The sequence below is a fragment of the Gymnoscopelus braueri genome (assembly GCF_963280865.1).
Source record: "Gymnoscopelus braueri genome assembly, chromosome: 6".
Lineage (NCBI taxonomy): Eukaryota > Metazoa > Chordata > Actinopteri > Myctophiformes > Myctophidae > Gymnoscopelus > Gymnoscopelus braueri.
Genome location: NC_137607.1, coordinates 41,372,284 through 41,384,802, shown reverse-complemented (window position 1 = coordinate 41,384,802; position 12,519 = coordinate 41,372,284). Strand labels below are relative to the sequence as shown.

General features: G+C 41.2%; 1 protein-coding gene across 2 annotated transcripts in view; it reads right to left on the bottom strand.

Annotated features, from left to right (window-relative positions):
- psmd1 (proteasome 26S subunit, non-ATPase 1) overlaps positions 1–12,519 on the bottom strand; it is a 62,802-nt gene that overhangs the window by 45,942 nt on the left and 4,341 nt on the right. The window contains exons 6-16 of one of the 2 annotated variants that reach the window (XM_080429819.1): positions 12,250–12,393; positions 11,441–11,667; positions 10,179–10,239; positions 9,760–9,888; positions 9,325–9,413; positions 8,704–8,782; positions 8,416–8,589; positions 7,818–7,929; positions 6,764–6,960; positions 5,650–5,745; positions 4,542–4,606 (exon numbers count right to left, since the gene is read on the bottom strand). In XM_080429819.1, the coding sequence (XP_080285945.1) occupies positions 4,542–4,606; positions 5,650–5,745; positions 6,764–6,960; positions 7,818–7,929; positions 8,416–8,589; positions 8,704–8,782; positions 9,325–9,413; positions 9,760–9,888; positions 10,179–10,239; positions 11,441–11,667; positions 12,250–12,393 (1,373 nt within the window). The remainder of the gene's footprint in view (positions 1–4,541; positions 4,607–5,649; positions 5,746–6,763; positions 6,961–7,817; positions 7,930–8,415; positions 8,590–8,703; positions 8,783–9,324; positions 9,414–9,759; positions 9,889–10,178; positions 10,240–11,440; positions 11,668–12,249; positions 12,394–12,519) is intronic. The other variant, XM_080429820.1, reaches the window with a different exon arrangement.

Genomic DNA, 12,519 nt, shown 5'->3' with positions numbered 1-12,519 from the left:
ATTTTATATAATTGATTATTTCGATGAACTGTTGCACCCCTAGTTTGAGCCCTTTTCTTATTATGTTCCTGACTACACTATTTCACTTTTATCGAGGCATTATCTTTGGTGAACGGGGAATCACTAGGGCAAAGCAGGCTGCCCCAGGAGAGCTGAATAAACACGCCATAAACCACACTACTACAGCTTCTGAAGCTTAATGAAAAAACAACTCGGCTGCAACGATTCAACACAACAGAGCAAGCACATGTCATAATCTATTTAATTAGTGGTCATAAAAATGGGCAAACCACCAAGCACAGCCTTAGCCTACGGATACAAATGGGCCAGCAGGGTACATGAAGGGCATAGATACCTCACCAGTGATGCCATCAGTCTGTCTTTATGTATCTTAGCATTGTAATGTTATCAATTGCCATCATTATACTGCACAGTAGAGAGCTAAATATGTTAAGGACAGACAGGGCAACAAATATACTAAACAAATGTTAAGTTTTGATTAACACATTCCATGCCAGAGTTTAATCTCATAATGTACTCACCAGTGCCAGCGTTTTATTGTTGTTTTTTTGTTTTTATCATGTCGCCACAGACCTCGCTAAATAAGTTAAAAGTGCGCGTTCATTTGGTTCTAAACACACAGCGGATCCGTGAGAAACGTCCAGCGAAAACAGTTTCCAAATGCGAGCCGCCATCTTGAAGCTACAGCCGATACACGCTAAACAGTGATCAGCGAGGAGAAAAACAACAAACCGAGAAAATCGAGTTTTAAACAGGATCCCAGACAGGAAGCGGATACGATCGAAAAAACCGGAACCCGAATAATTCCGTTTCCGACCGAAAACCGGAAGCGGAAATGGATCAAAAAAAAACGGAAAGTGCACCTTGGGCGATTAACATGGGAATCGGCGGTTCGCGTAGATCTACGCGACTGGCACGCTGCGGCTTTAAATAGGTTCGCGTAGATCTACGCGATTGGCATTCAATGTGTTAATAGTCAATCTAAATATAACATTTGGATGGGAATCTTGCAGCTGGGAATGACTGTGCCATGCTAGTATGCTGGGGCCATCCGTTTTCGTATGTATATATATATATTAGGAGAATCATGTAAATGAAGGACTTGAAATACCAACTTTGGAGAAAAGCATCTTACCGTAAAACTACTTTTATTAAATCAATCAAGTATTGTTGATCAAACAGCTTTGCAAATGTAGTCTGACCAGAAAAGACAGAGAAATTTGAGCTCCGGCCCATTTAAGAAATAGTCATTATTTTCCCCCCTTGAGTGAAGGAGGCTGTGTCCTTGGAGCCATTAGGGTGTGAACTGGAAGCGAGGGGAGCGCAGCTGAATTGTTGCCGTTCAGGAGTCTTTCTAAACACAGGAAGGATTTACAGAGGGTTTATCTAGCGGGCCAATTGATCATGAGGAATATCACATAGCCTTTTTTGGGCTTAAAATGGACGCCCGGGTGTTCGCCTTGCTTGGCAGGGCTGCTCTGTTTAACGCTTCTCTGCTCGCCTGATGAGTAAATTCACGTCTGTGTATGAGTGATGACCCCCCATAAATACAGAGAAAAGAAAAATGTGCAGTTGAGACAGACAAGAAGGCCCCATCTGTCTGTCCTCTCGCAAAGAGGCAGAGCTTACAGGAACACCAGGAGGTCACTGTGACCGCAAAACATCAAGAGCATCTAAATTCAACTGTATGCAGTGGACATGTTTGTTATGTTACAGGTCACAGGATTGTGACCACTTTGTACAACACTAATAAGTTGTGCATCACCAAACTTGTAAACGCCAGCTTGACAAAAAGGCTCTTGTTAAAGATTTAACTCTGCTATTGGCTTTCAGTCGTGCTTATGAAGCTGAACAAAGCAGAAATAGCATTAAGTCATTATTTCTGGGGGGGGTGTTTAAATAATCATTTATAAAAAAAGGTTTCTTAAAATTAAGCAACATGCCAACATAAGAGCAGGAGATGTGTGGCCCCTCAAGGGCCAGTGCAATGGGGTGTGTGCATGAACGCTTTTATATATCCCTCTTTAGAAATTCCACATAATTCTTCAACATAATTACCGAAAACACACGGGTCAAATTACTAGACATATGAGGGTGATCTGAGGGTGGTTCGCCAACTTTTGAGACAGGAAAAGGATCTTGCATTTAGTAAACCAAGATAAAGTAGTTCAGTAAAATAACACAAATGTTCTACTCGACACAACATTGTTGTATTAAATTTCCATTTAATTTTAACCCTGTGCTTTCTTCTTTTGGTCAAGTGGGCTTTCACCATTGTGTTTAAGACAAGGTGATGAGGAAATCACACAGACTTGTCTATTCGCACCTTTACAGTGTGCAAATCAGGTACAGTGTGTAAATCAGGTATGTGCGCAGCGACTAATTTCATAGACTTTTAAACAATGTTTTCACGGTATGCCTCTGTAGGAGGCAAGCTGTCTATTATAAGGGGATCTGCATGTGTATGTCTGGCACTATTGTTGCAAACCAACAGAGCGATCAGCATCAAATGTCTTGTGGCATCAGTAGGCCAAAGACCAGTAGACCAAGGAAGTACATCCAGATCCACGCTCCTTTTCACATGTTTTATACATACATTTTACAATTGAAGTAAATGGGGCTCGGATCCAGCCAAACCTTCCCCAAATTTGGAGTTATATACGTATGTCAATAGATATCATAGACGACAGACGTCACATGCTGGCCACAGGAAGTCCAAAATCGGCATGGGAGCCATGTAGTCATTAACTCTCTCACTGCCAAGAACGACTATGACGAGACATCGTCATAACGCCCTGGCTGCCAAGAATGACTTATGGCGACTTTTTGAAGAACCAGAGATAACGCGATCCGAAGATGTACTGCTCCATTCACTTCCTGGTTAACTTATTACTTAAAAATCCTGTATCTCGGCTCCTGTGTACCTTTTTTTTTTACTATTATTTTTGTCCGAGACATTTTTTTCTTCTTCTCGGAAGCACAGTGAAACCCTCTGTGATTAGCAACCATCAGGGGATCGAACATACTGGAAATAAATATTCTGTGACTACTTGCAAAAGGCAAGAAAATAGAAAAACGCTGGCAGTGGGTGCACGCAACCAGAAATAAGTCTGGCAGTGAAAGAGTTAAACCCTGTCTTGTTTAACCAACTACACCAGGGGTCTTCAACTGATTGTAAACCAGGGACCACCACACTGACTAAGAATCAACCTGGGCACCACTGTTGTGTTGGGTGGGGATATGGGCGTGGTGCGGGGGGAAAAACTTAAATTAAATAATGGCTGTTAAGGGCTTGATTTAGTTGCACGACGCTATGCAGAACTAATTACATCATGCCTTAAGTCATTATTTAACTGAAAAATGCTAGTGGTACAGAGCTCAAAATAGGCTGAGAACCACTGATCTATTCCTAATCCCACGATTAACCTTATACCTTCTATATTACAACAAACAAATTAAACGATACTGATTGTATGAGCGGGCAGACACATGCGATTACATGAGCACATTTCCTAATAATGATGACTCAACCAGGCAAACTGGTACACCTTCCCTTCTTGAGATTCTAACTTACTCCCTTTTTCTGTGGAAATTTCTTGACCTCCAACTTCCCAGTAACTGACAACATTGACACGTCATCATAGGTCACATTTAGTGCACCGTTTCTCAACTACTGGTCTTTCCTACATTACTAAATGCATGGTCAGGGACCACATGCAACACCTTCACGGACCACCAGTGGAGCTGAAAATCTCTTAACTACACGACTAGTCTGGAATTAAGGGAACGCTCAGAAGACAGCCAAAACTGAGCACATTGCTATCTTTGAAGGTCAAAGCCTCATCGAAAAAGCCATTTGAAATGCTTAATATAATGTTCAAAGCACTAAATCTCATTTTAAATGCTGTAGAAAGTAGTGCATTTCAATTTTCTTCGCAGAATACAAGTATGTTTTTCAGTAAAAGAATAAATAATAATTTAACCGACTACTATTTCCATGCCAACTAAAAAGAGCAGCACAAACAAATAAGACTAGCGTGCACATCCCTACTGCAAATCACTTTCAACTACAACTGACTGATGACAACATAGCCAGTGCTGTAGTTAATATTTACAAATTCTCCCCAGTCTTTAAAAGAGAACATGATAGACGGGTGCCTTTGTAGTAGAGAGACTGGCCAGGGTGGGGTGCCATAGATGATTATGGCTAAGACAGATTTGCCATCTACAAGTCTGAAACTAGAGTGGAACACATTACTGTTTGTTTTGGATGCTTTGGCAAAGGCATGGGGGCGGGGTGGTACAAGCCACTAATAATACCATCTCAAGGATGAGCTTCAACTTCATTTGGATAACTATCCAGTGCTATGGGTGGAATGCAGTCTGTGTACTTGCATTGAGACTGATGAATCAGCTGTCATGGAATATGTAATAACAGATGTAGGAGGCCCCCTAGTGGCCATGTAGGATCCTGACAAGACAAGAATCTGAAGGCTGAAAGAATTCAATCTGAATCTTACCTAAACATGATGAAGCCGATGGATTCAACGGCAGCCCTTCTGACATCATCGTTCACGTCGCTCACCTTTGAGGAAAAGAGGAGACTCATTTAACCAAACCATTTAATCCTAAAGCTTAACAGTCCATTATGGTATGGCATAGCATCTGAAAACAGCTGTATTATTATGCGTCATCACCAAATTGAGCTTGAGCAGTCTGACACCTGCAGGACGTTAAGCTGAATACCACACATTTTGAATACAAGTTGCTAAACGGTTATTTTCAAGTAAAAGACACAATTTGTTGATGAACAGATTTTCAATATATTTTTGATTTACACTGATTAGAGGTCCACTATGTAATCTACAAAAGCTGCAGCCCTGCATATAAGGATTTGTATTTGTGTTAATGGAATATTCCAGTGTGGTAAGGCCTGAGTGTTGCTTCAGGTGCCTGTCCATATTTCTAAAAGGAGAACAAATTATTTCAAAACTGTAAAATAGTCACATCTGTTTGACTATTTGTTCCCAGAATAACCACGCCTAGTCATTGTGATTACTAGTTTTGATCAAATCAAGCAATATTACAATAATTTATTTAGCTACATAACCACGCAACCTTGACATCACTTAGCAGCAGAAATAAAATATGTATGTATTAAGTGGGTGGTCCTAAGGTCCAAACCTGGAATTCTTAATGATTTGTTGGGTGTGTCCACAGAAAAAACTGCATTTAACCCTTATGGTCTTTACACACCTGGGGCATGACAAAGAAACGATAAAAAAAAACGCCAGCGAGTATTTCATATAAAAAATATTCATATTTTTCTTAGTTGATGTCTCATTAATACAGGTTGACGCCTTATTTTGAAAAATAAAGGCAAAACTCGACCTTGTTACAAATAAAAAATGGTGTCGCTTTATCGAGATGTAATCTTCATGTTCTGTGTGGATGAACACACGACAAACAGACTACCTAATTATCACTATTTAGGCAACAATAAGACTATGGCCATGCCTCTTTCTTCCCAGCAGAATGGACGTGTTACGGTGGCCTGTATGTTAAACCTCTGTTCTTCCCAGCAGAATGGAAGTGTTATGGGAATGTGGACAAAGAGGAAGTACTCACAGCGACGTGCAGCAGGCGCCGGATGGCCTTGTTGTTCCCAGAACCGCAGTAGGCCATGCCAACCGTGTACATTCCTGAGCGCCTTAGGATGGGGTCCTGGAGAGGAAGACGATGAGAGAAAGCAGAGCCTCAACACTCAGGGGTCTGCACACATCAAACAGCCATCAACACAGCTCAATCATTTCCTTGTCTGGTTCATTTACAGGGATTTTCTGGCATGGAGTACAGAGACTTGAATCTGACATGGGGTAGTCTACACATGCAAAGGGGGGAAATTATGAGGACAGAAGTCAGTAGATCAAAGTTCCGAGCCTTGCGTGCCAAGGATTGTTCGCTTCTTTTGTTTTCTCACCGTCAGTTGTGTCTTTGATTATAAATGTTTTTGTTTGCTTCCTTCTTTGGTGTGTTGGGGGGGGGGGGGGGGTGCTAAGGCCCCCATACAATTCAAAATGGTTCCCTTTGGTTTTTAGTTGCATTTAGCATTTTAATGATAAAAGATTTAAAACTTTCAATACTTCACCATCCACCGCAGGAGAGGGCCACGGGCAACCTTTTCAGGCACAAGTTTGTGCCTGAAAAGGCACAAACTACTTACTTTGTCATTTTCCAAGGTTGATGAGCTCTACCATTACCTGGTGAGATCTGCCATCACCACCACTTTGACATGTTATTATAGGCTTGCTAACCATTACACTGCAAACATAGAAGACTAATTTAATATAATAATCATTTCCGTGGTCCCATTAGGATAGAGTTTAACATCAACAATTCATCCTGAAATATTCATCTCGTTTGGACGGATTTTGCCTGGGTTTTGGAATTTCTACGTGATCAACCAAAAGTCCCCTTGGGATTGACTGGATGATCTTAAAGACATTGTTGCCAACCCCTGCTCGGTCTTAAGCCTAATCTATATTTCATCGTACAACAGCGCCACAAGTTTTTGGTTGGAAATCTTGTCTTTTTAGAAAGCGACATAGACATATGACAAACTATAAATTGGGCTTCACACTGTATGAGGTTCTGTTGTCCCTGTGCAGTGCATTTACTGCACTTGAAATCAAGTGTTAATATAAAAGGTTCACTGATCTTTCCGAGAGCGTTCCATCCTCACCTTATCTCTGCAGAGGCTCTCGATGAGGGTGTCAGCCTCCTCCATGCGTCCATACATGACCATTGCGATGCCGACGGCCAGCCCACGCAGAATCTTCTCATGCTGGGTCTCCTGGGCATAGCCCACCATATCCTCGATGGCCTGGGCTGACTTGGAGCCCAGCATCACCAGGCCCAGAGCCAAGCCTGCAGCCTCACCTATGAGAGAACACAGGGACAGACATGGGTTCACATGGGCCATGCTTTGATTGGCTACTGTTAGTCCTGTCCTTTGTGTACTTTATTTTATTACACAAACCCCTATTAATTTACAGCTATTAAAACTTTAAATGGTTTTTAGTAAGACCAGGGTAGACAGGAAATGAAGTGCAGAAAGGAAGGGCGACATCCAATGCATGAAATGCACCGTGTGTGTTGCGACTACTGTATGTGGTTGACACGCTTACGATTACTAGCAGCATGACTACCAACACGCACCATCCTGTGTAATATTTAATTGGAATTTGACAACCCAAGAAACATAATACAAAGACAAGAAGAACACATTTCATTAAACGCAAGTGTCGAGCTCCAGAAAAGAGAACTGAAAGGTCTGTTTTCTTCTGTTCTTAGCACTGTTTTTGTTATTGCTTGCTCCCAGAAGCAGTGAAAGCTTTAGTGTGCACTGGGAGTGCAGAGCACTACAAGTGACACATATTTCAACTCTGGAACAAGTGTGGTGTTCTTTAATCAAGTTTTCAAAAGTTGCTTGGCAACAAGAAGAACCACAACTGGTAGTTTTCCAAGAACCAACTTAGCACAGCTTGTTAAAAAACACCAGACAAATGCTGGAAGATCCTGACTGGCAAGTAGGTTTGCTGATCAAACTAGCCACATTGTTAGGGAGCCAGGTCATCACGAGAGGTCCCTGAAATACATCAGTAACTGTTGCTAGTATTAGTTTCCTGCAATGGTTAAAAGGGCAAAACTGTGATTATGAAGTGGCATTGTTGTTCCGTAAAGGAAAGCATTCAGGACAGTTTTTTCACTATGAAGTCTATTCCAAGCCTACATACCAGTGACAGCATCATCTTGGTACAGGTTGGACTTGAGCAGGTCATAAACATCCTGTCTGGCTGTGCCCAGAGCTGCCAACCCGAGGCCAAGTGCACCCCCATGACGAACAATCTGTCAGAAGTACAACACACAAAACACAAAATAATCACTATTTCAATTACAAAATAAAATTCTCTTTTAAAATGCTAGTATTTTTAATAATAGCCCACAACTTTAGCAGCAGACAGCAATATACATATATTTTTAAGAGGTGTCTTAAAGAATTATAGAGTGAACCTCTTGCCTTGTACAATACTGTATGTTAATCAATGACCTGTTCTCCTACTATGAATTTAATAGTCATCAGCTACCAGTAAAAATGGGCAGCATTATGGTCTAATGGTTTCAGAAACAAAAAAACAAAAAAAATCACAGAATCAATTCAATTAATACAATTACCCAGCATTCACAAATAATTCACATTTTGGTGAAGCACAATAGCACATAACATGATACATCACTAAAACAAGTATTTGCTGTGATTTATTGGACTGAAATGTAATTTAATAAATTCAATTATTAAATTAACCATTTCACCCCTGGTGTCATCGTACTCACATCATTGCTGGCGTTCTTGAGCTGGCTGAGCAGGTAGTCAATGATGTCTCCTCCATGGTTGGCGTGGATCAGGCCCAGGGCATACAGGCCGCCTCCCTCCTGGTAGGCTGAGCCGGGGGAGGTGTCTTTGGGCAGGTAGGTAGCCATTAGCTGGAGTGCCTCTTTCTCATGGCCCTATGGAGCATTTTATATTTAACAAACCTAGATCGTCTGAAGCCAATGTCTGAGCTTTAACATTTTGTTGGTTAAGATAATGCTGCATGGAAATAATACAGGGGTAAAGATTACCTTGTGAATGACACCAAGACTTGCTGTGGCTGTAAACTTAGCCCAGTTGGTGGCTCTTGCTAACCACTCCAAGTTTTCTCTGTGATTATGTACAAACAGTTGTCTGCATGTTAGTATTAGCAACAGCAGGGCCTTGTCAGCACAAAACGATCATTAATCTTGATTATGTGAACATTTTGTAACTTCAACAGCTTCAGTGACATCAACTACCGTAAGCAGTACGCTTTAAACTTAACGAATGTTTTAACTCATTCACTGCCTGAATTATTTCTGGCCGCGTTTGCCCACTGCCAGAGATTTACTCATTGAAAAAAAAAAAAGTAGTCAGGAGCCGAGATACAGAATTTTTAAGTTTTAAGTTAACAAGGAAGTGGATGGGAGTCTAGATCTTTGAAAAATCATATCTCCTTGGTCTTTAGGTCAAATTATTTTTTAAATTTTTTATTTTTGGAAAAAAATACGTCGTTTTAGTCGTTCTAGGCAGACAGGGCTTATGGGACAGAAGTCATTTTAGTCGTTCTAGGCAGGGAATGAGTTAAAAGAGCAATATACAAGTTACTTTTCAACCCAAGCTTGTATAAATGCGTTATCTTATTCTCCCCAAGATCATATTTTACTCACCTGAGAAACTGGTCGCTTGTGGTTCCTGTGTGCATAAAGGAGTTGGCTATGACCGTGGCTGTGTGGCACACTGAATTTCGAACCGCATCCTGCAAGGAGGATAATATATGTTTTAGTAAAAACCCAGTCATGTCCATTTTATTGAGAAACCACTTTTAACAAATCAGTTTTGTTACAAAACCACAGCAAAAGGACATAAGCAAGCCAGTGGAAATAAATTAGTTTTTAGATGTCTTAGATGCCCAACAGCCTCTTTGTTTTAAATTTGTCACAAAACTGCATACAGCCACTAAGATATCAAAGATGAGTAACAAATATACTCTGTCTTAAAGATCACCAGTTAAAATGAAAGGCCCTTACCCTTATTCCAACCTAACTGACCCAATATAGTCATACGGAAAGGAAATGCCTTCCAACCGAAGGCCCTTCCCTTACCTTTGTGTTTTTGAGGATCATCAGGTCTGTGTTGTTGTTTCGGATGAGGAACTGCAGATGTAGCTCAATGGCCATTTCTCCACTAAGGATTTTTATCATCTTGGCGTTCTGGTTCGTGGGCTCGTCCTTCTAAACAAAACATGATGATGAAGAAGACACTTGAGCATTGGATTAACGGTACAATACAATTTTCTCAGGATATTTAAAACAATGAGATTTCCTTCAAATTATTACATTATAAGTAAAATAGACTTTCTAGTCAAAAACTAGAAATACTGTATTTTATTTCTCTGACCTTTTCTATATAATTAAAGAATGAGCTTTTAGATCAATTTATGTCACAAGGTTAAGTCATACTGTATAACTTAAATTTTTGTTATCTTTTTGGTGACACCACTTTTTATTAGAACTTATTTTACCGTGTCTGCTGGCTTTCCAGCAGGGGAGCTCCCTGCCTTATCGTCCATTTCCATTGCGTCACTGCAACACACAAAGCATAGTGTTTGTAGTCATGAATCGATAACAACACAGTAAGCCAACTGAACAGCTCAAATAGAATGAAAAGCTTTCCAATACAAGCCTGAAGTCCCTGAATAATTTCTTTAAGAGAGAATGAGCGACTGAAATTGTTTAAGTTATATCTAAATAGGTTTATCGTCTAGAGTTGACTACAAAAGACATCCCAAGCTTTCACCGCTGACGTCAGCACAAAACAGACTACGAAAGACATCCCAAGCTTTCAGTGCTGACGTCAGTACAAAACAGAGCATCCTTTTCCTTGAAAAAACTAAAAAGGACACTTTTTGGATATAGAGAATCCTAGAGGACATTTAAGCTATTTCCCATTCCACGGTTGTGGGGATCAAATCCGGTTTTCAGTTTAACTTCTAGGCCACCACACACACACACACACCACTTTTACTTCCCATTTCAAGCCTAGCAGTCTTTATCGACTGTGGGTACTAGAGATGCGCGGATGGCCTCTCACGTCACCCGAATCTGCATGTACAAATTAATTATCCGCCCGTTATCCAACCGCAATAATGATATTATCCAATTTAAATATCCGCACCAACCGTTTTTCCCGTATGTCAAAATATTATTATTTTCTGGTATTCCCCGTTAGTTTTAGTAGCCTTATTAGTTGTGCGATGCAATCACAAAATGCATTGATTTAGCCTATGGAATGTCGGTGCGTCTTTTTTCTTTTTTTTTAACTGGTGCTGCGCTGAACATAGGCTACAGAGCGCACTGCTCTGCTGCGCTGAACATACAGACTCTGTGCGGCATCCAACATACAGGCATCCAACATACATGCGGCATCCAACATACAGAGTGCAGCACCATTTTAGAAAAAAGACGCACCGACATTCCATAGGCTAAATCAATGCATTTTGTGATCGCATCGCACAGAGGCTGCTCTACACACTCACACAGACACAAGCACGCAGAGATGTAGCTATTTTATGGATAGATATATTAGATGTCATTAATTTATTTACCGCAATATTTCACCCGGGGTTTATCCTATATTAATTAATAATTATATTTGATTGACCCGAATCCACCCAAACCGTGGTTAACTGCGGCAACCGCGGCTAAAACCGCGATCCGCGCATCTCTAGTGGGTACAATGCCCTCAACCCGCAGGAACACACACCTACCTCCATCTACACCATACCTGTCTTTGTCTGCGGTGGGCACGGTGCCGGTGTTGGTGGAGCCGGGCACAGCGGGGATGGGCGTGCCCACGGTGCGGAGGTTCTGGATGACGGAGGAGAGGAACTGCTGGCTGGCACTCTCGTATAAGTCGAAGCAGATCTGGTAGGCCATCAGCAGATTGTCCTCCTTCACCAGCTTCTCCAAGATGTCACTCACAGCCTGGGGGTCATCTAGGAAGATCAGGCACTAGAGGGAAAGAAGAAAGAGAATGAGAGTAGGGCAAGAAGAAAGAATGAGAGGTGCATGTCGGTAAACATTATGCGGAAATGGGGTAGAGGGGAGAATGTTCAAGCGACCAGCGACAAAGAGGCCAAAATTCTTTAAAAACAAAGAGAAACAGCATTACCAATTAACTTAACACAGTACAAAATAATTTCCAAAGAAGAATATTTGTCAGCCTCTAAAACACTTAGCTAAATATAAACTAAAGACAGTCTCCCAGCTTCCATTGCTAGAACTGGGTGGAAACAATTAGTTTTAAATAAACCGTATTGCGACACCAATCTTCAGGGCAGTCCTTCATGTTGAGGCAGTGACATGATTGGTTTTCAAAGCAGTAGGTGTAGGTTTGTTAGAGGCTATTCTCGCTGCCGTTCTAGCAACTATCTTGCATTTAGAAACGTATCGGTAGGCAGAGATCTCCAATCATCTGGCAACAAGAGACTAGCTCCCATGTGAGCTTAAAATTATTTTAAGGCCTTTCTGCTTTATTTCAACCATACAGTTTCAGACAAACAACGCACATAATTTACATCAGCAGGTTTTTACCTGACAGACATTAATAAAGTCTGGCTTCTCCAGGTTCATGTAGAGTTTGACCAACACTCTGAGCACTTCGTTACGGAACTTCTTGTTCTGCATCAGGGACATGCACACCTTCAAGCTGTAGGCCAACAGCGCGCTCACATCAGTCTGTGAGAGAACAGGAGAAAATCATTTAAGTGCGTTAGGATTGGGTAGAGGTTATCCAATTAAACCAAACATACTTCATTGAAACAGAGTCTATAGGGCCCCTCCTTTTTACCCTACACCAAATAT